Genomic DNA, 24,146 nt, shown 5'->3' on the forward strand with positions numbered 1-24,146 from the left:
TATAAGGTTAAATTTATTTGCATTACAAAGCCAAATAAATATAAAAATAATATAATAGTATCCGTTCGGAATGCTTAACTGCCATGTAATTTTATTTGAAAATTTCCAAGCAAAATAACTAGTCCAATAAACCATGACTTCAACTTGATAAGTCCTCTTTAGCCATTACTTGTTAGTAAACTAGTGATATCAAAAAACCGGAAATAATCATTAATTAGCCAGCCATGAGGACTCTTTTGCATTATTTCATAGGTTATTCCAATTGAAAGAAAAAATTTAAAAAAGATTTATTAAGGAAACAGATAAGGTAACTACAATTAAAATGCTTGTTTTAAGCCAAAAGTACTACGTAATATTCATAAAAATGTTTTTAAAATTCTAGGAACTAAGATTTTTGTTGCTCATTTGATTCCATTTGTCGAAAACTCCAACCGCCTTGGCCATCGAACTCCAGAATGTGCGTATGGAACTTCCTATAAAAAGTTAGCAAAGTTACACAAGAATTTTATATTTTTGTTAATATTTAATCCTACATATATTTGAAATAAAATTACCATAATGTTGGTCGATGCGTAATTGTTAATAATGTTATATCCATACTCTTTGCGATTTCATATATTGAACTTTCTACATCAATAGAAACAGCGCTCGTGCATTCATCAAGTAAAGCATATCTTGGCCTAAAAAATGATATAGCTATAAATGGCCAAATTTTTTTATTATTTTTTACAATGTGTCTCATCCGACGCGAAGCGCATGCATACGTTCTCGTGTATTACACCAGTTTATAAATCGTCAGATGTATACTAGCGCTACGATAGAGCGGTATATTTCACCAGGTTTATTTCCCTTTACGTATTTGAATGTAACTCAAAAATTTATGGGAGTCCCTTAATACTGGAATAATTAAAATGGAATCGCTGTGATTTACTATCCTTTATTATAGGCAAAACTAATACTGAAGCATTTTGATTGTTCTTGTTTTAACAGTATTGGTAGCCCTGTCAGTGTAGGCATATCACCGGTCATCTTCGTCTAGCTCATCTAGGGGTAGACCCAGGAAACATGCTGTTTCGACAGGTTGGGTCCAGAGGAAGAGAGGTGTAAGATGAGTCAGTCTTAGGGGGCATGTGAAGAGGTGGTTAGTGTCGTGCGAGGTACCTTCACATGAAGGACATGTGTCATTCCGAGGTCGATTCTGGATATGTAGGAGTTTAACCTGCTACAGTATCCAGAACGTAGTTGTGCCAGTGTTACACGAGTCTCACGGGGAAGCTGGAGCTCTTCGTCTGCAATAGGTGGTGGTTGGAGTCCGATTACGGCATTCACAGGACTGGAGTTCATGAAGGTGGTGACGGTCTCCCGGTGGATGTCGTTTGTTGACTGTCTAAATACTGTCCGGTCCAGTAGGTTGCGGTCAGTTTTGTCCTGGATTTCGTCAGCGTAGTCTAAAAGGTGTCTCCTGACGTGCCTGGGACGCGGCTCAGGCTCAAGCAGGTGTCTGCAGGGGTAAAATCTGCGGTAACATCCCAGCAGGAACTGTTTGCTGAACAGTTTGTAGTGCTCCACTACTGGGAGCATTTGTGCCTCGTTATGCAGGTGTTGAATGGGAGACATGAGGAGGCAACCGGTCGCTGTCCGAATGGCAGTATTTTGACATGTCTGTAGCTTTATCCACTGCGTGTCACTAGTTCCAGGCGACCAGACAGGTGCAGCATAGTTCAGAACCGGCCGACCAATTGCCTTAAAATGTCGATAGCAACAGTTCTTTGTGTTTGCCTCAAGTGCTGCCGGCCAGCGATTTGAGGACCTTGTTGCGATTTTGGACTTTAGTGGCAATTGCGGTTGTGTGCGCAGAGAAGGAGAGCAAACTGTCAAAGGTTACACCCAACATTTTGGGATTATTGTGGTCCGTCGGAATTGGTGTGTCGTCGACTTTTACCTTAAGGGGCAGCTTGACCTCTTTTGTCCAGGTGGTAAAGACGGTCGCCGTGGACTTAGTGGGGGAAAGTTGGAGATTCCTCGCAGTGAAAAAGCGAGAAAGGTCGGTGAGGTAGTTGTTCACTTTGGAACACAGGCCATCCATGTCATTGCCCGATGCCATGATCGTGCAGTCGTCAGCGTATGAGATCAGGGAAACTCACGCTGGTGGTTGGGAGAGCTTCGAGATGTGGAAGTTGAACAGCAAGGGAGAACGGAAACCACCCTGCGGTACACTTTGGTTTATCTTCCTCTGCTTTGATGTTTGATCTCGAAAAGCACTGACGAGTGACGACCGGTCAGGTAGTTTGCGGACCACCTCTTCAGCCCTGGCGGGAGTGTCGACTGATAAATATCATCTAGTAGCGTGGAATGGCTGACTGTATCGAAAGAGTTCTTCAGGTCCAACGCTACTAGGACAGTCCTCTCGCAAGGGCGATTTTGGTTGAGAGTGGCCAGGAACAGATTGAAGACCCTTGTGAGGAATCCTACTCCCAGAGGTCCCAGATGCTTCAGCATCAGAGCGTTTAATCCGTCAGGGCCAATGGCTTTTGATGATTTCGATTTGTTGATGGCTCCCTGAACCTCATCACCGGAGAAAGTAAGTGGCGCACTGTCGTTCGTCAATTTGTGCAGCCTTCTGGTAGCACGACGTTTGGTTCTGTCGACCGGAGGATGCAGTATGAAAAGCCGGCAACCGTTGAAGGTAATAGCCACCTTGTCGTTGTGCTTCGTCTGGTTCGGCAGGGACCTAACGGTGGACCAGAGCTTACTCACCCCAGAGGTGAGGTTACAGGTCTTCAGGTGCTCAACCTATTTGGTCCGCTTATGTTGATTTACCAGTTGCCGGATCTCCAAATTGAGATCCCTTATGCGGGGATCCCCGGGATCGGCCTGGCGTAGGTGGTCACGCTCGTGTGCTAAGCTGGCTGCTTTGGCTGGGAAATGAGGACGAATGTCCTTAAAACTTCCAGCTGAAATGAAGCGAGCCGCAGCAGCTGTGAGCACCTTGCAGAATGCGCGTTCGCCTACGCGCACATCTGATCTTTCACTACACTGCTAATCATTAATTTGAAGCAACGATATTATAACTTTTTTATATTTGTTATCTATTGCAGAGCCCGGTTTAGAAATAAAATCTATATATATAAATGTGAAAATCTGTCCCTATGTTCGCTTATAACTCGAGAATGGCTGAACGGATTTATCTTATCTTGGTCTTGAATTATTCGTGGAGGTCTAGGGAAGGTTTAAAAGGTGAGAAAAATTCGAATAATTGCCGGGAAAATGGTCAAAACGTGGACCCGGGTAACCTTCGGATGTGTATATACAATATGGGTATCAAATGAAAGCTGTTGGTGAATGCTTTAGTTCAGAGTATTTTTCATGCCGCTCCGTGACTAGGGTCTCGAGATAGAGACCAAAACGTGGACCCTAGAATGTGTTTGTACAATATGAATATCAAATTGAAGCTGTTGGTGAATGCTTTAGTACAGAGTATTTTTCATGCGGCTCCGTGACTAGGGTCCCGAGATAGAGACCAACACGTGGACCCTAGAATGTGTTTGTACAATATGGATATCAATTGGAAGCTGTTGGTGAATGCTTTAGTACAGAGTATTTCTCATGCCGCTCCGTGACTGGGGTCTCGAGATATAGGTCAAAACGTGGACCCGGGTAACCTTCGGATGTGTATATACAATATGGGTATCAAATGGAAGCTGTTGGTGAATGCTTTAGTTCAGAGTATTTTTCATGCCGCTCCGTGACTAGGATCCCGAGATAGAGACCAACACGTGGACCCTAGAATGTGTTTGTACAATATGGATATCAAATGGAAGCTGTTGGTGAATGCTTTAGTACAGAGTATTTCTCATGCCGCTCCGTGACTGGGGTCTCGAGATATAGGTCAAAACGTGGACCCGGGTAACCTTCGGATGTGTATATACAATATGGGTATCAAATGGAAGCTGTTGGTGAATGCTTTAGTTCAGAGTATTTTTCATGCCGCTCCGTGACTAGGGTCCCGAGATAGAGACCAACACGTGGACCCTAGAATGTGTTTGTACAATATGGATATCAATTGAAAGCTGTTGGTGAATGCTTTAGTACAGAGTATTTCTCATGCCGCTCCGTGACTGGGGTCTCGAGATATAGGTCAAAACGTGGGCCCGGGTAACCTTTGGTTGTGGATGTGCAATATGGGCATCAAATGAAAGCTGTCGATAAGTGCTTTAATGTGGGGTAATTTTCATACCTATTGATGACTAGGGTCTCGAAATATATGCCAAAACGTGGACCCGCCGTGTCTTTAAACCGAATTAAACCAAACTTACACACATTGTTAAGTAGGTATTGAAGATGGTTTCCGTATAGTTTGAATACCTATTGGTATATAGGGTCTCGAGATATAGGTCAAAACGTGGACCCGGGTAACCTTCGGACGTATATGTACAATATGGGTAGCAAATGGAAGCTGTTGATGATTTCTATAGTATAGAGTATTTTTCATACCGTTCCGTGACTAGGGCCTCGAGATAGAGACCAAAACGTGGAGCCTAGAATGTGTTTGTACAATATGGATATCAAATGGAAGCTGTTAGTGAATGCTTTAGTTCACAGTATTTTTCATGCCGCTCCGTGACTAGGGCCTCGAGATAGAGACCAAAACGTGGAGCCTAGAATGTGTTTGTACAATATGGATATCAAATTGAAGCTGTTGGTGAATGCTTTAGTTCAGAGTATTTTCCATGCCGCTCCGTGACTAGGGCCTCGAGATAGAGACCAACACGTGGACCCTAGAATGTGTTTGTACAATATGGATATCAATTGGAAGCTGTTGGTGAATGCTTTAGTTCAGAGTATTTTTCATGCCGCTCCGTGACTAGGGCCTCGATATAGAGACCAACACTTGGACCCTAGAATGTGTTTGTACAATATGGATATCAATTGGAAGCTGTTGGTGAATGCTTTAGTGCAGTGTATTTTTCATGCCGCTCCGTGACTAGGGTCTCGAGATATAGGTCAAAACGTGGACCCGGGTAACCTTCGGATGTGTATGTACAATATGGGTATCAAATGGAAGCTGTTGGTGAATGCTTTAGTACAGAGTATTTCTCATGCCGCTCCGTGACTGGGGTCTCGAGATATAGGTCAAAACGTGGACCCGGGTAACCTTCGGATGTGTATATACAATATGGGTATCAAATGGAAGCTGTTGGTGAATGCTTTAGTTCAGAGTATTTTTCATGCCGCTCCGTGACTAGGGTCCCGAGATAGAGACCAACACGTGGACCCTAGAATGTGTTTGTACAATATGGATATCAATTCGAAGCTGTTGGTGAATGCTTTAGTACAGAGTATTTTTCATGCCGCTCCGTGACTAGGGTCTCGAGAGATAGGTCAAAACGTGGACCCGGGTAACCTTCGGATGTGTATGTACAATATGGGTATCAAATGGAAGCTGTTGGTGAAAGCTTTAGTACAGAGTAGTTTTCATGCCGCTCCGTGTCTAGGGCCTCGAGATAGAGACCAACACGTGGACCCGGGTAACCTTCGGATGTGTATGTACAATATGGGTATCAAATGGAAGCTGTTGGTGAAAGCTTTAGTACAGAGTAGTTTTCATGCCGCTCCGTGACTAGGGCCTCGAGATAGAGACCAACACGTGGACCTTAGAATGTGTTTGTACAATATGGATATCAATTGGAAGCTGTTGGTGAATGCTTTAGTGCAGTGTATTTTTCATGCCGCTCCGTGACTAGGGTCTCGAGATATAGGTCAAAACGTGGACCCGGGTAACCTTCGGATGTGTATGTACAATATGGGTATCAAATGGAAGCTGTTAGTGAATGCTTTAGTTCAGAGTATTTTTCATGCCGCTCCGTGACTAGGGTCTCGAGATAGAGACCAAAACATGGAGCCTAGAATGTGTTTGTACAATATGGATATCAAATTGAAGCTGTTGGTGAATGCTTTAGTTCAGAGTATTTTTCATGCCGCTCCGTGACAGGGGTCTCGAGATATAGGTCAAAACGTGGACTCAGGTAACCTTCGGATGTGTATGTTCAATATGGGTATCAAATGGAAGCTGTTGGTGAATGCTTTAGTTCAGAGTATTTTTCATGCCGCTCCGTGACTAGGGTCTTAAGATAGAGACCAAAACGTGGTATTGAATAAATAAATAAATAGTATGAGAATAAAGAAATAAATAATATGAAAACCATATCTTTTCTGTTCTAAACCATATCTATTCTATTTTAGTGTGCCCAGCGAAGCGGGCCGGGTTTGCTAGTACCAAATAAAAACTGTATGTGGCACACACACCTTTTGTTTTGTATTATACTTAGACGAACTTATCATAGGAACCCAAAATTTATTCAAGCAATACAAATCATACTCAGCGCCCATTATAAGCGTGTGGCTTTATCCTAGACTACCAATCGACGGTACTGAGAATATAAATCATAAATTCATAGGGAAAGTGTTTTCTAATACTGGTAGCACTTTGGAAGAAAAGTGAAAAGTCACTTCCTTCCTAATACAAAATTACAACGCACACTTAAAAACGGATGCATTCGACAATTATATACAAATTTAAAAAAAAAGATTTTCCGATACTTTTGACTATAAATTTCGCCCCGGAATCTGAATATGAGGTCAGCAAAATAATACAACAAATACTACATTAAATGTATTTTCAATCATAACGTGCTTAATAAATTTATGTATGACATTTATAGATCTTTGAATTCCGACGAGTATCTTTGTACGTATATGACTGTTTTTACCTGTGATAAAAAAGACGTGCTATTGCCATACGTTGTTTTTCACCACCGGACAGTATGTCTTTCCAATCCCGGACGACGTGAAAGTTATCACTAAAAATAATCCATGTTAAGTACCCTTGAGAAAGAAAAATATACTGTATTTTTTTATTTACCGCTGCGCTATTTGTTCCAAACAGACCATTTTCAATATGTCTCGAAGCTCATTTTCAGTAACCCCTTTGCGTATCATATCTTCACGACTATCGGGATAAATAATTTGATCGCAAAGACTGCCTGTCGACATATATGGGCGTTGAGGAATATAAAACATACACAAATTATCCTCAACCGGACGTGGTATGTATAATTCACCAGAATAAATTGGCCACAACCCGCTCAGAATCCGGAATAAGCTTGATTTACCACAGCCATTGGGTCCAGTAATTAGCAGATGCATGCCTTGTTCAATGCAAAGCGTTAGACTTGGTACGACGATGTCGCAATTCGGAGTGATCACAGGTACTGCTCGCACTGTGATTGTCATATCATTTGGGGTATCCGTGTATATGATACGACCTCGCGCAATCGGCTTACCATCTTTGAACTCAATGATGCCATTCATTTCTTTATACTCGACAACGGTGTTTTTATGATAAATCCCTTGCGCTGTCTCTTCGAAAACTTCCATCATTCCGGCAACACGATAAGTATATCCAGCCAATGCTACAATTTCTTTATACGATGACATCAAACGCTCTATGGCATCAGCAGCAGAAATAAGTAAATTTCGTGCGGTGGTTAGATATTGAGTCCGTTCACTGACCGTAGAGTCTAATACCTCCTTCATCTCTGGATCTTTAGTGACGATTGTTTTCATAGTTGCGCCGGAAGTTAAAATCGGCAATGAGACCATAACCATACCCGTCCCAGACCACACATATTTCATGAAAAATTGTTCGAGCATGACGAACCATAATTTTTGCGTGAATATATTGTTCATTTGATTAACAAGTCGATTGTAAGCTTGACGCAACTGCTGCAATTCTACCTAAAAATATGAAAACACCTGTTTTAGACTACTTTCCTTTTGAACCCCGTACTATTTTGTTTAGTAGTCAGTATCAAATCTGCGCAGCATCTGATTAACGTTTGAACACACCTTGAATACTATAATGTGTGAAAAAAGTTCTGCCAGTATAAGCAAGAGTTCAAGAAGATCATAGAATTAGTACATTTATAATTAGAGTAGAATTCTGCATAGAAACCTCGTTTAAAGGTTCAAGTAATTCAGTTGAGGGCAAAAAGCGGTCCGTTTCAGGATCGCTTTTCCGTGCGGGCTCTGAAACACCCGATTGTTCGGCAGCAACTGGATGTAAATCAGCTCTGATTTAGCATTAAATTTATTTTTTTACATTAGCCTCATTGTCGCTGTGTCTACACTTGAAGGCATGTAGAAGAGTATGCAAATCAAAACTTTTAGCAAATCTTAAAGCAGAGTAATATCTTCATGCACAGAAATCAGTTCAGGAAGCATAGAGAGTTCGAAATAATTTTTCGGAAAAGTCTTGCCCGTGTGAGCCACTGGAATCAAAGAAGATAAACTATTTTCTTTACAATATACTTATAGATTGTAATGTTGTTACATGTTTAGCCTTGGAATAAATAAATGAAATACTGAAACAAAAAATAAATAAAACTTACTTTATGTCCTCCGTAAAACGCTATTTCTTCAGAATTTGTAATAATTCGAGAGTGTATATGCCGTAAATAACCATAGCGATTAGCTTCTTCTGCCACAAGCTGACCGAATTTCGGTGAAACTACTCGCATTATATGTGCTGTTAATGATATTACGGCAACAGCCAATATTGGACCTATTAGAATAGAAGAGTATTTCAGTCATGAGACATCTTCAAATTTCAACGGAAGGTACCTGAGTAAATGTTGGCTTTCATTTTTTGAGTAGATCGCATTAAAGCGAAGCCAATAAGCATAAGATCCAAGCAAGGCTTGGTAACACTGCTGTATAAATGTGCTACTGAGCTAGCAAATACCGCAATGTCCTCGGTCAATCTAATATCATAAAAAGATAGATATAAGCAACTTTAGTTTTTTTTTACTTTACTGTTATATTCAATTTTACATTGATTTTGCCCGGAGAAAAATTAATAGACAATTTTTCCATTCGCCCGAAAAGAAAATACTTATTGCGAATTTCGCCACATAAAAAGTTTGAGATTGGGCCAATATGGGCAATTTTATTTCGGTTTTTATTCATTGATAAAGGATCACACTTTTGTTTCGCTAATTATGTCGGTATGGTGAATGCCTTTCCTATTAACACGTAGCTAAAAGCTCAATTTTTTTTAAACTACTTTTAATAATTAATATTAACTAACTTTTCGAAAAAAATTATATTTTATTTTAATGTTGATTCTCATATTAACATATTTACTGTCATACCTGCTTATATTAATTTGAACGTTTAACAAACTATCTAAATAAACAGGTATCACCCTCTGAAAATTTTATAGCTTTCCTTTTTTCTACAACACAAATAAAAAATATATATGTATTTACAAAAATACAATTTTCTGAATTAAAATATTGTCTTTGATTTATTCAATTCTACCAATACATATATGTGGGGACACCTCAACTAGATTAAGCTTATTACATTCTTAATAATTATCCTTTAATTTGTTCATATACTTTTATTCATTCTTAATACTTTATAAATGCAACCATGTGTGACTTTTCATTTGCTTTTAAATTCTCATTCTTTCGCTTTGTAGTTGAGTTAGCTAATAAACGAAATAATTTTCGGTCTCGTTCTTTTTGGATCGAGCCGTACAAGTGAACACATTGTTTTCGCTATTCACCAGCTCCCACAATTTGGTGACCCCGAACGGTAAATTTACACATTTCTTATTGATTAAATGTCTTTAGACGATACTCTGGCACCGCCAACTGGATCTTCACAAGGAGAATCAATTCCGGCTACGTCATGCATTCCACGCATCCCGCTCCCAATATTATCGGAAGATAATATTGAAGCGTACTTCTACTCACTCGACTTCTGGTTCGAAGCGTCAGGCATCAATGCAGATAAAGCAAAGTTCAAAATTGTCGCTGCTAGCATACCACAGCTGAAATTAATGGAACTACGCCCTATTATCGATGCCGCACCAAGTACTGGAAAATATCAGTACATACGCACAAAGTTGACGAAGTATCTCACTGAAAGTCAGCAACGCCAGTTGCAGCGCGTACTTCGCGAAATGTCATTAGGCGATCGCCGTCCTAGCGACCTTTTCAATGAGATGAAGCGTGCAGCCGGCTCCGCTTTGAGTGCGAGCATTCTGCACGATTTGTGGGTTAACCGCTTGCCTGCAAATGCGCAAGCAGTCATTATAGCAACCAATGTACCGATATCCGAAAAATTAAAGATTTCCGACTCCATTGTTGAGTCAATTCAACTACGAGATGGACGGGTTAACGAAGCGTGTGGCATATAAAACAACTCAGATTCAATTCTCAGTACCGAAATAGCTACACTAACACAGCGCCTCGATAAAGCGTAAGATAACGGCAAAACCCATTACCGTTGGCGTTCTAAAACATCAGCACGCCATTGAAAGTCAGACAACGGTTCTGATGGCATGTGTTGGTATCACCCTAAAAGATGTCAGCTACCATGCAAGTTCACTCGCTCACCACCACCAAACGTTCCACAATAGGGTTGCTCCGGCATTGGCTTTTCAGAGATAGGCAAACGGTCTGAAATGCTTTCGAACTTTGGTCTACGTATATTTGACACGTCCACAAAAATAAATTTTTTAATCGACTCAGGTGCAGACTTGTCTACTATACCAAAAAGTTCGAAATTGGTTAGAGCAACACCATCGGAGTTTTGTGATTTCTGATGTAACTCAAGCGATTATCGGTGCCGACTTCTTATCTTATTACGATCTGCTACCCGATCTTAATGGACGATGTTTGCTAGACCGAAAAACTGCTTACAAAATGTTCAGTTGCTCAAGTCAACGCAACTCAAGTCAACTCGACTAGTGTATCAACCGTTAATGCAATCTCAAATTTTTCAGACTTACTTAAAGAGTTTCCCGATATGACTCGACCGCCGCCTGTCGAAACCATTGCAAAGTCTACAGTCCTCCACCGCATGATCACTACGGGTCAACCAGTTTTTTCCCGACCGAGACGTCTTTCTCTAGAAAAACTGGCCGCCGCGCGGGCTGAATTTAAGCTTTTGATAAACTGGGAATATGTAGACCATCCAGCAGTAATTGGGCAAGCCCACTGCATGTGGTCCGCAAGGCTGACGGGTCCTGGAGGCCATGTAGCGACTATCGCGCCCTAAATTCAGTTACAGTACCCGACAGGTACCCATTGCCCTTTCTGCACGACTTTACACACATACTTGCAGGTAAAGTAATATTTTCGAAAATAGATTTGCTGAGAGCCTTCCACCAGATCCGCAATCACCCAGAAAACGTTTGTAAGACTGCCATTAAAACACCATTCGGCTTATACGAATTTACACACATGACATTTGGGTTGCGCAATGCCGCGCAAATGTTTCAAAGAGTTTTAAACGAGGTTTTGCATGGAATTGATAACATTTTCATCTATTTGGATGACATCTGCGTAGCTTCATGTTCTCAAGAGGATCATCGTAAAGATCTGCATTTGTTTTTCAACGCTTGCGTGAGCAAAAAATTACCATAAACGTCGCAAAGTCAGTTTTTGGCGTAACAGAACTTGAATTTCTTGGTCATTTCATCAAAAGAGATGGTATAACACCGATCCCAAGCCGTGTGGAGACATTTACAAAAATTAAGCTGCCTACATTAGCTAAAGACCTGAAACGTTTGCTCGCTATGGTTAACTTTTACAGACCGTTCTTGTCTCAACCACTGCTTCATCAAGCGCCGTTGCTAAAGATGGTCCCTGGGAACATACCCATCGATAAAACAGTATTAGCTTGGTCTGATAAAAACATTCGCCATTTCGAAGCATGTAAGGATAGCCTTGCAAAGTGCACCTTACTTGCTCATCCGATGCCTAACGCGACACATTCCTTATGGGTTGATGCTTCGAACAATGCCAGTGGCACTGTTCTACACCAGGTTCTCAACAACACGCTTCAACCATTAGGTTTCTTTCAACGATCATTTTCAAAGGTTGAATAACGATATAGCCCTTACGATAGAGAACTTACTGCGATGTTCCGTGCTATACGCCACTTTCGTTTTATGCTAAAAGGACGAGATTGGCACGTTTACACCGACCATAAGCCGCTAATTTATGCTTTTCGGCAGCGCACGGAAAAAGCCTCCGATCGTCAAGCTCGTCAATTTGACTTTATCGCTCAAAATACAACGGACATTCGGCAACAAAAACAAACATTCGCAACAAAACATTACGGTAGACCTCCTATCTCGCATTGAGCCCATAACAGCGGAGCCGATTAATTACGATGATCTAGCCGATCACCAAGCCAAAGATGAGGAACTCCAATCCTATTTAAATGGTAAAGTGAATCATTCACTTAAACTAACATGCTATGCTCTACCTTCAGGCTGGAAGAGAGTTTATTGTGACAGCTCAACTGGCCGCATACGACCTTTTGTAACAAAAAAGTTTAGGCAGGCAGTACTGCGAGCAAAACACAACATTTCGCATCCAGGCATGCGAACTACATCAAAGTTGATGACCGAGCGTTTCGTTTGGCCTGGTATACAACGGGATAGTCGCCAGTTTGCAAAGCACTGTATCCAGTGCCAACGTAACAAAATTGGCCGACATAGCGTGACACCGTTTAAACGTCGTGAATGCCCGAGCCTACGTTTTTCACATGTACATATTGACATCGTAGGACCGTTTCCGTTATCTGACGGTAAGCGCTACAGCCTCACCGTGATTGATCGCTTCACTCGATACCCAGATGCGATAGCAAGCACGGCCCTGACTGTAGCAAAAGCCTTGATAGAGAGCTGGATAGCGCGCTTTGGCGTTCCAATTGACATAACTTCAGATCTTGGGCGTCTTTTCGAAAGTTTCTGATTTCAACAACTTTTACAATGTCTTGGCATAAAGCATCTACGCACAACTGCTTATCATCCGCAAACCAACGGTATGGTCGTGCGATGGGATCGGACTCTAAAATCGGCAATCTTATGTCATAACGTCGAACGATGGACAAGTTTTTTACCACTTATTTTATAAGGACTTCGGTGTTCATTCAAGATTGACATTCGCGCATCCCCGGCTGAATTAGTTTTTGGAACAACCTTACGTTTACCATCGGAGTTCTTCATAGATGACAGCCGACCTACCAGCGAAACGGAAATGATACACATCTTCGACATGTCATGAGAAATATTCGCCCAGTTGATACTACTTGGCACACAAAAGAAAAATCCTTTGTGCACACTATTCTTACGACGTGCGATCAAGTTTTCGTTAGAGATCTTTCTGTTCTTCCATCATTAACGCCACCTTACAAAGGACCATACAAAGTGTTAGAACGTCATCCTAAATACTTCACTGTGAGCATCAACGACAACAAGGTGAACATCTCCATTGACCGGTTAAAGCCAGCATTCATTGCCACACCCTGTAACTAAGAGGGGAGTACTGTGGGGACACCACAACTAGATTAAGCTTATTACATTCTTAATAATTATCCTTTAATTTGTTCATATACTTTTATTCATTCTTAATACTTTATAAATGCAACCATGTGTGACTTTTCATTTGCTTTTAAATTCTCATTCTTTCGCTTTGTACTGTTGAGCTAGCTAATAAATGAAATAATCTTCGATCTCGTTCTTTTTGGATCGAGCCGTACAAGTGAACACATCGTTTTCGCTATTCACTAGCTCCCACATATATATCAAAGACTTACATATATACAGAAATATTGGAAGTAGACATAAAAAATTTAAATATTAAGTTTCTAAAATCAACAACCGTATATACTATACATATATACATAAAAAAAAAATGGGTAAACTTCCTATTCAACTCCAACGTCAATTGTTTCAAAAATTGTGCCACATTCTACTTATTCTCACTCACTCACAATTTCCGGATATTTCTGGATCCTATTCAAAAAAATGTCGCTTTGAACTTTCTTTATAGTTTTACTCCATAAATAAAATGAAATAGAATTTGTAATGGTTTTATTTGTTATTTTTTAATGTAAAATAAAAACATTCTGAAATTGTAAACTCATTGTTCAATGATACATAAAATCTCTACTATTTTCGTTTCATTTATAACAGAAGCTATTTAAAACCAGCATATACGAAGGCTGTGTCAGAGTTAGAAAACGGTTCTTTTTCTACAAAAAGAAAATTATACTCTCGTTAAAATGAACCTTTTCATGAACGCACTTTAAAAACACACTTCTTATTCGAAATTGTTATTGTTATTCTAACTACTAAAGTTGATATTTTTACTACCGTCTAAATAGATCTTTGGGTATTTATTTGTAAACCTAGCTCTTTTCGAAATAGCAGTTGTTCTCGCATGATTATGGCATATGGTTGCACATGACTTGATTGAAATACGAAATGCGTAAATCACATTCAGAAATTCAACATTATATCCCCGGTGTATTAAATCGCGGTGGTAGGTTCCTCGATACTGGAAAGACGCTCTATGCTCCAATAGGAGTAAAAGGAAGACATACTTACAAATATGTATAATATATAGTCTGTAATATCAGCAAAATCAGCTGTTTGGGTGATGAAAACTGGCTTCCTAGCCTATGATTATACCCTTCTAAACTTTTTGAAGGTTTCGGTTATATATAAAAGTTATGAACGGCGGAAATATAATTCACAGGTGAGTCACTGGAGGCTGGAGGGTCCGAAGGAGCAAGACGCCGGCCGACTTAATGAGAAGGTTCGGTTAGGAGAGTTTTCAATGAATGCTACTAAATTAGAAACTTTCAAGCTTGCTGTGAAACTTTGAAGTTAAGCCCCTCTATCTTCACTGCCGGCTCCAACATGGAATCAAGAGTCGAAGCAGGGGGTTTCTCTAAATCAGCCAATTTATCTATTTCCTTAAAACTGCCGAATACTGCTAGAGTTTTTCAGGTAAGAGATCTTTGGGATCCTACAAGCACGCTTAGGGAACGTGGGAGCGAGAGAGATATCAAGGAGATCCAATCTCTTGGGTGTGCAAGTAACATTTTTCTGATCTGGCTTCAAGGATATAGGAACATAGAGGAAATTACATTGCTGATGAACTTGCCAAGAAGGGGTCGACTGTATTAGTCTCAAAGGTCTCCCAACCGGTCACCGGCATCTCCTTGACTGTTGTTAAAGGGGAATTGAGCAACGTATTTCTGAGGAAAGCACAGATGGAGCTTCATTATTCGTGCGCTATTCGAAAATGCTACGGCCCCAGTATTTAGACCCAGGGTGCAGACAGTCCTGGGGACTTCACGCCATTCTATTTCCAAACTCGCAGCTGTACTTGCAGGTCATTGGACGAAAGGCACACATGCAGAAAAGCTGGGTTTACCATTTAATCCCTATTGCAGATGCTGTGGGGGCCTTTCAGAGAAAGACTATTGAGCACTTTCTCTGTAAATGCCCGGGTTTGGTAGCCAGACGCTTGAGGTAACTAGTTGCTCCTTTCTTCCAGCCAGGGGCAGTGCTCTAACATAAATCCCATTAACCGTTGTATACACAGATCTGGTAGTTTCAAAACGGCGCTTTAGTGCTACTTGGCTAGCGGCAGTATAGTACTTCAACCATTTAACCTACCTACGTACTGAAAACTATCAATTGAAAGAAATTATATTCCACATTTCATTGTAAGGTTTGCGGTTTCCAATAAAGTAAAAGTAAAGTAAAGCAAAAAAGTAAATGTTTAGCAAGTTTTATTCAACATTTATTTATTTTCCAAGTTAGATTTTGGCGAATTCTTTTAGGGGCAGTGATCCTGTCAAGCCAGATTCTGGCAAATTACTTAAATATAATAAAATAAAATAAAATTGAATTTAATAAATGAAAATTAATAATAAATTAATAATTGATAATTATGTATATGAATAAAATAAAATATATAAATATGGAAATGTAAATGAATAAAATAAAATATAAAAATATGGAAATGTAAATGAATAAAATCTATATAATAGGACTATGAATAAGTTCGTGCGGTTTTTTTTCGAAATTTGAAACTTTATTGACGTAAAATGGTTACAAATTTAATATTCAAAATATTGTCCATCGCTTACTACTACTTTTTCCCATCTTTCTGGCAATTCACGGATTCCCTTTGTGAAAAATTCGGTCGGTTTTGCCGCAATCCACGAATCGATCCATTTTTTGACTTCATCGTAATTACGGAAGTGCTGGTCAGCCAGGCCATGTTGCATCGATCGGAAGAGATAGTAATCGGATGGCGCAAGGTCTGGACTATACGGCGGGTGGGGTAGGACATCCCATTTGAGCGTTTCTAAGTATGTTTGGACCACTTGTGCAACATGTGGCCGAGCATTGTCATGTTGCAAAATAACTTTGTCGTGTCTATCGGCGTATTGCGGCCGTTTTTCTCGCAGTGCTCGGCTCAAACGCATCAATTGTCGTCGGTAGACATCCCCCGTAATCGTTTCATTCGGTTTCAGTAGCTCATAATACACAACACCCAGCTGGTCCCACCAGATACACAGCATAACCTTCAGGCCATGAATATTCTGCGCCGACGTCGATGTTGAAGCATGGCCAGGGTATCCATACGTTGCCCGACGTTTTGGATTGTCGTAATGGACCCACTTTTCATCGCCAGTCACAATTCGATGCAAAAAACCCTTTCTTTTGTGCCGTTGAAGCAGTTGTTCGCATGCCATAAAACGGCGTTCAACGTCTCTTGGCTTCAATTCATACGGCACCCAATGGCCTACCTTTCGGATCATTCCCATGGCTTTTAAACGTTTGGAAATGGTTGATTGATCAACTCCCAAAGTTTTTGCAACCTCTTCTTGCGTTTGAGCCGGATCTTGATCGAGCAATTCCTCCAATTCGGTATCCATGAACTTTGGCGGCGCACCCTCGCGTTCTTCGTCTTCCAAGCCAAAATCACCACTTTTAAAGCGTGCAAACCACTTCTGGCACGTTCGCTCAGATAGAGCATGCTCACCATAAACTTCCACCAAGATACGATGACTTTCGGCTGCTTTTTTCTTCATATTAAAATAATGAAGAAGAATTCCCCGCAAAAACACATTATTTGGCACGAAATTCGACATTTTCAAGTGTGGTAAAAATATTGTTGTTTACGCTTCAAATAAAAAACTTATACTGACGTTTGTGCCTTACGACAGTAGCTCTCCAATGAATGTTTGGAAATGTGGATCGATGGAATAATAATCAAGTTACGCCATCTGTTGTAAAACCGCACGAACTTATAAATAGACCTATTATATAAAAATTAAGCCAAAAAAAAGTGTGCATTTGTCCGGGGTAATCTCAGCAACGCGTGTAAGGAAAACAATGAAAGTTTCACACATTGTTGGTGTTGCTTTGGCAAAGGTTTCTGCGAAGTTTGGTTGAAATCCGATAACGCGTGTGTGTGCGGTGCGTCTGTTAAGTGAGTGTGTTTTTGCTATTTGCCGCACGTATTTTTTGTACCGCACATAGCATTCATTAGAATTGAATACATTTTGGTCGTGTGTGTCTGGACCGATTATTATGAAATTTGGTATATACATGGATATATTTTTCCACGGTGAAGGTTAGTATAATATGCTTATTGATTCCACTCGCCACCAGGTAGCGCTGCCGAAGGCCAAAACGAGGACCCGGGTAACCCTAGGATGTGTTTTTACATTGTGGGTATCAAATCAAAGCTACTGATGAGTGCTTTAATACAGAGTATTTTTTAGATCTCTGAGTGACCAGGGACTATAGATATTGCCGAAAAGGTGGACCAAGGTACCCTTGGATGTGTTTGTACAATATGGGTATCAGATGGAAGCTGTTGATGAAAGCTTTTAAGTGAAGTAATTTTTACTGTCCGTTTCCGGGATAAAGAAAGGAGATGGAGCTTGAGAGGGAAGAAGAAAAGGAATAGCTACAGGAAGAGGAAGAGGAGGAGGAAGAGGAAGAGAAAGAGGAAGACCACTTATTATTAAAAATTAAAACAAAAATTATAAAAAAATTTTAAAATGTTACATATACGCTTATTATATAAACGTTAATCTGAAGTCAGTTATAGTGAAAGATTCATTGTATCATTGCCGGCGTGATTGGTGATCGTTTCCTTAATTTTTTGCAGAAAGGTTATGCTAATATGAGATATTACCTATATCATTCATATATTTACGTATTACCTGTGTACTCACAAATATACGGTTGAAGCAAATATATGTCAGTTTTTTTTTACTTCCCTGGAAAAGTTTATATAAATTTAACAAGAGTAAATAGAGCTTATTTTATATCAGACTTCACGCAAAAAAGTCATTTGCATCTGAAGACATAGCTGGGCTAAAGCGGGGGGAATAGAACAGTTCTCTTCTCCTTCTCTGCTTTTTCGCACACGTAATTGTATGGGATGAGTGCACGATGGCACATAAAAAGTCACTGGAAGCGCTTGATAGGACATTACGAGATTTACATAGTAAAAATGAAATGTTTGGTCGTGCCTTAGTGCTGCGGGCAGGTGATTTTATACAAACACTGCCTGTTATTCCTCGAGCAACTGTAGCAGATGAATTGGTTGCATGTTTGAAATCATCATATTTGTGGAGACATGTTCAAACACTCAAACTAACTACAAATGTATGTGTTCTTATGCAAAATGATCCATCAGGCGCTGAATTTTCACAGCAATTATGGGATATTGGGAATGGCAAAGTTCCTATCGATAATTTAACTGGCTTAATAACTTTACAACCAAACTTTTGTCAAATAAGTCAAACGAAAGAACAGTTAATTCAAAGTATTTTCCCAAATTTGCCTCAAAATTACAAAAATCATGATTGGCTTAGTGAACGAGCCATCATGGCTGGCAAAAATAAAGATGTGAATGAAATGAATGCGGCTATTTTGGCTAACATTCCAATTCCAGAACAAACATATCGATCCGTTGACACTGTTACAAATCAAGATGATATTGTAAATTGTCCCACTGAATTTTTGAATTCCTTTGATTTACCTGGATTACCGCCACACATGCTAAACTTGAAAATAGGAGCACCGATTATTATGTTGAGAAACATAAATCAACCACGAATATGTAATGGCACTCGATTAACAGTTAAGAGATTGATGAATAACGTCAATGAAGCAACAATTTTGAATGGAAAATACTCTGGTGAAGACGTTTTAATACCGCGAATACCAATGATACCATCGGATATGCCGTTTGAATTCAAACGTCTTCAATTTCCTGTTCGCCTTGCATTCGCGATTACTAATATTAATAAGTCACAAGGCCAAACTTTATCAATTTGTGGTATTGATTTAGAATACCCATGTTTTTCTTATGGCCAACTTTATGTTTCATGCTCAAGAGTTGGTAAGCCATCGGTTCATTTAATTCAACAACGCATGGGAAAACGAAGAATATTGTATACTAAAGAGCATTACAATAAAAAAAGTAATAAAGTAAATCACATCAAACGTTTTTTAATTGCTACTACTATTTAAAACTTCTTTCATTACTATTCATGAGCGAGAATTTTTATAAAATACACGCAGTATTTTTCAGCTTAATTTAATTAATTAATCTAGATTTTTTTTAAGACGATCAGATGAACGGGCGGGTTTTCGCTAGTAAAATATATAAATATGTAAATGTAAATTATATTTAAGCTTAATATTAAGTTATTTTCTATTTTTACATTACTGTTTCTCGCTTTCGCTACCTTCTTTACCTGTTTCTATTTGTTTCGATAATTTACTCTATTTCTACAGCTATACTTTCAGTTCTTCTTATTTCTATTTACTTAACTATAAACATACTCTCTCTAACTCTCCACATACTGTTCTACGCGTCCACAGGCAATTAATTTCGCGCTTCCCCCCGTATAAACTGTTTTAAAAATTAATTTATCTTCAGAAAGCAATGAAGAATTTTCATGGCGCCCGAGCAGGGACATTAGTGTGAAAATGTTAAATAAAAAAAAATAAAGTGATAGTGACAAAAGGCCACAAGATGGCAAATTGTGTAAGCTGCACGCGAAATATTTAATAATTAATAATTAAATTAAATAAACAACCATAAGTGCTAATATAGTGCAAAAAGAATATTGCCGGGGCGGTCCGTTGACAAACAAAAAAAAACTTCGTCTCGCAAAAAAAAAAACAAAAAATAGACAAACAGACAAACAAATCAATATTAAACTAATAAATGTATACATATGTATATAAATATATAAACAAAAGCAAGCGGTGAAATAACAGGAATCAGTGCAGTCACATAAACCAGTGCAGTGACGTGAAAAGCACAGTGACAGTGATCCCCCAAGAAACAAAACCAAAAATTCTATCAACTAAAAAATTAATTATTGAAAAAATAAATAGCATAAAATAAAATATTTATACAAAAAAAAAAAAAACAAAAAACAACAAATAAAAATTAAAACATATTAGAACATAGAACACCGTTACGGAGGGGTGTGAATCTGTGAAGCTGTACTTCAAACTCACCGGCTTTGGAGCTGCACGTCATATTCACCGGTTCACCAACTGTTCACAACCAATATCCACCGTTACATAGGACATCGAAGGAGGAATGACCTGCAACTACGTGGCCTGCCAAAGGGAAGTTGAAGCTGGAAACAAACCAGCCCACGATAATTAGGTATTGAGTGCGAAAAATTGAAGCTAAAAATTGGTTTTGTGATTGACCGAGATTATTACAGTTGCTAATAATCGTCTCACAGTCCAAGGGCTTCAATTATTGGCATCTCGTGTATCCACTTCTAATATGCAAATAAACCATACTTATCTTATATTATATATAAAATAAAGTCAACTTTTTGTGTGTGTTCGCTAACCGGCCGTGTCTTTGCACCGAATTAAACCAAACTTACACACATTGTTAAGAAGGTATTAAAGATCTTATATTATATATATAAAATAAAGTCAACTTTTTGTGTGTGTTCGCTAACCGGCCGTGTCTTTGCACCGAATTAAACCAAACTTACACACATTGTTAAGTAGGCATTGAAGATGGTTTCCGTATAGTTTGGATACCTATTGGTGGATAGGGTTCGAGATATAGGTCAAAACGTGGACCCGGGTAACCTTTGGATGTGTATGTACAATATGGGTATCAAATGGAAGCTGTTGGTGAATGCTTTAGTACAGAGTATTTTTCATGCCGCTCCATGACTGGGGTCTCGCGATATAGGTCAAAACGTGGACCCGGGTAACCTTTGGTTGTGTATGTATAATATGGGTATCAAATGAAAGCTGTTAATAAGTGCTTTAATACGGGGTAATTTTCATACCTATTGATGACTAGGGTCTCGAAATATATGCCAAAACGTGGACCCGCTAGTATACTTATATAAATACATATCTATATACATATACATATACTGCCTATGAAGTGAAGGATACAGTGGGACCCGAGGTAGAGGAACGTGTTTGTCGCCAAATAATTTGCGAGTACTATTTTTCGGTTTATTTTCGGGACTTTTTCAAAAATAAAAAAAATCTAACTAAAATGGGGTTCTTATTTCAACCGTAATAATTTCAATATATTTCAAAAAAAAAATTTTTTTTTTCGATAATACAAAATTTGTTTGAGCAAAGACTCAATTGTTCGCTGCTTATTTTCGTTCTTGTTGTTGTTGTTATAGCAGTATCTTCGCCCTGTCAGTGTAGAGTAATTACCGGTCGTCTTCGTCCAGCTCATCTAACGGTAGGCCCAGGAAACTGGCTGTTTCGACGGGTCGGGTCCAGAGAGAGAGAGGTGTTAGATGAGTGGGTTTGATGGGGCATGTGAAGAGATGGTTAGTGTCGTGCGGGGTACCTTCACATGCTGGACGTATGTTTAGTATGTCGGGGTCGATTCTGGATAGGTAGGAGTTTAACCTGCTACAGTATCCAGAACGTAATTGTGCCAGGATTACGCGGGACTCTCGGGGAAGCTGGAGCTCTTCGTCTGCGATAGGTGGTGGTTGGACTCCGATAACGGCATTCGGGGGTCGGGAGCTTAAGAAGGTGGTAAGGGTCTCCCGATGAATGTCGTTAATGGCCTGTCTGTACACTGTCTGATCCTGGAGTGGTCTGTCCGTTTTGTCCTGGATCTCGTCCACGTAGTTGAGGAAGTGTCTCCTGATGTGCCTGGGAGGTGGCTCGGGCTCGAGCAGGTGTCTGCATGGGTGAGGCCTACGGTGGGTGTCACCGTAGGCCTTATTTTCGTTCTCGTTTTGGTTGGTTCTGGTCAAATTTCATCTATTATACATTTCAGTATTTATCGCTTTCATTTTTGTGCTGACAACCTTCCAGAACGGTTTTCGTTTTACAAAAGCCGCAGACTAAAGCAGCGAACTCAACATGAGTAAGCCAAAGTCGGCTATTTCAGGCCTCTCTCCAAGTAAGGAGATGATGGACTTAATGCCTTTAAAGCGCCAGAGAACTGTTGCAAAAACCACCAAAGTGCGCATAAAAACGGGTCTCCTTGAAAATACCATTTCGCTAGATCCAATCGAATTGGAGTGCCGACTCGACATATTGAACTCCCTCCCACAGCGAAAAACTCATGAAATGTCAGTCGAAAATTGAGGAAATCGACGAAGAAGACATTGCCCGTGGAGAGTTACATTACTTAATTGTATAAACAAAGTCCATTCTGGCGAGAAATAAGTCGCCAATTGCCGAAACATCTTTTATTGCACCTCACAGCTCGCGACTACCAAAAATGTCGTTACCTACATTCAAAGGAGAATATTTCGAATTTAAAAACTTTATGAGTCTGTTTGAGAGTTTCGTGCACAATGATCCCACAATCCCGGATATTGAAAAATTTAATCATTTAGTATCATGTCTATCCGGTGAAGCCTTAGACACAGTGAAGTCCTTCCAAATGTCGGAAGAAAATTATCCAAAGGCGTTGGCAAGTTTGAGAAAGGTTTATTTCAATAAATGCCTGATATTTCTTAACACAGTGTCGAAACTTTTTGGATTGTATAAAATCCAAAGGCCGTCTGCGTCGCCTTTGCGACCAATTATTGATACAGTGTCTGCAGTATATGACTCCCTTTTATCGCTGGGTGATAAGCTCATTTCAAATGCGATGTTGATTTATATAGTCATGTCGAAGGTTGATCCTACTCGGTCAAAGTGGGGGGAGCAACTTGACTATGATAAGCTGCCGCTTTGGGCTGAGTGTGAAGCTATGCTAAATAAGAGATACCAGCATTTATCAGCTGAAGAAGCTTCTTCATCCCAACAAAGGCCAAACAATGAAGACACGCGGCAGAAAACAAAAAATCAACAACTACAACACTCAAAGACAACATTTATCGCGACAAATTCCAAACTGCCGACTTGCCTTCACTGTGGTTCTAAGGACCATTATTTAATAGCTTGCCCGAAATTCCAAGCGCTTACTGCACTTAAAAGATTTGACTTTGCAAAATCTATTTCCCTGTGCATAAATTGCTTGCGCAAGGGACATACGGTCTCAAAATGCAAAGCAGATCGCTGCTGGATAATTTCAGGCAAGTATGCCACAAATAATAGCTCCAGTGCCCAAGTAAGTAGCACATTATGTCAATTTGAAGAAAGCGTTTCTAGCTTTGATGCTATAATCTGAAAATTCTGGGAATTGGAAGAAATACTTGCACAAGTAAATTCCACATGAATGACTCCAGAGCAGGCTAAATGTGAAGAATTTTTTTCGAAAACCACACAGGTTTTACCATGTGGAAGGCTTCAAGTCAGACTGCCTTTCAAAACCGACCGTAAATTACTCGGTCATTCGTATGAAACCACCGCTCGGCGGTTTCAGGACCTGGAGAGAAGGACGCTGAAAGATCCAGTACTTCGTAAAATGTACCTGAACTTCCTGCAAGAGTATCTCGAATTGGGGCATATGAGTCCAACAAATAATCGACTCCCGAGTGAGCCGCACTATTTCATTCTGCACCAGTGTGTGTTAAGACCGCAGAGCACAAGTCCCAAGTTGCGCGTAGTTTTTGATGCTTCGAATCGAACATCAACACAAGTTGCGTTGAATGAAACCTTGATGGTCGAACCGATCGTTCAAGAGGAGCTTTTTTCGACACTCCTTCCCTTCCGATTGCACAAATATGGCATGACTGCCGACATCACGAAGATGTATCGGCAAATATTGGTGCACGAAGACGACAGGAACTTCCAGCTCATAGTGTGGAGA

General features: G+C 39.9%; 1 protein-coding gene across 7 annotated transcripts in view; it reads right to left on the reverse strand.

Annotated features, from left to right (window-relative positions):
* Nucleotides 1–262: 262 nt before the first annotated feature.
* LOC128869556 (ATP-binding cassette sub-family D member 1) overlaps nucleotides 263–24,146 on the reverse strand; it is a 297,248-nt gene continuing 273,364 nt past the window's right edge. For 6 of the 7 annotated variants that reach the window (XM_054112128.1, XM_054112130.1, XM_054112127.1 and 3 more), the window contains 6 exons: nucleotides 8,683–8,822; nucleotides 8,451–8,623; nucleotides 6,923–7,797; nucleotides 6,771–6,860; nucleotides 555–680; nucleotides 263–473 (listed from right to left, as the gene is read on the reverse strand). In XM_054112128.1, coding sequence (XP_053968103.1) covers nucleotides 386–473; nucleotides 555–680; nucleotides 6,771–6,860; nucleotides 6,923–7,797; nucleotides 8,451–8,623; nucleotides 8,683–8,822 — 1,492 coding nt within the window. In that variant the 3' untranslated portion in view covers nucleotides 263–385. The remainder of the gene's footprint in view (nucleotides 474–554; nucleotides 681–6,770; nucleotides 6,861–6,922; nucleotides 7,798–8,450; nucleotides 8,624–8,682; nucleotides 8,823–24,146) is intronic. The other variant, XM_054112131.1, reaches the window with a different exon arrangement.

The sequence above is a fragment of the Anastrepha ludens genome, chromosome X, assembly GCF_028408465.1.
Source record: "Anastrepha ludens isolate Willacy chromosome X, idAnaLude1.1, whole genome shotgun sequence".
Lineage (NCBI taxonomy): Eukaryota > Metazoa > Arthropoda > Insecta > Diptera > Tephritidae > Anastrepha > Anastrepha ludens.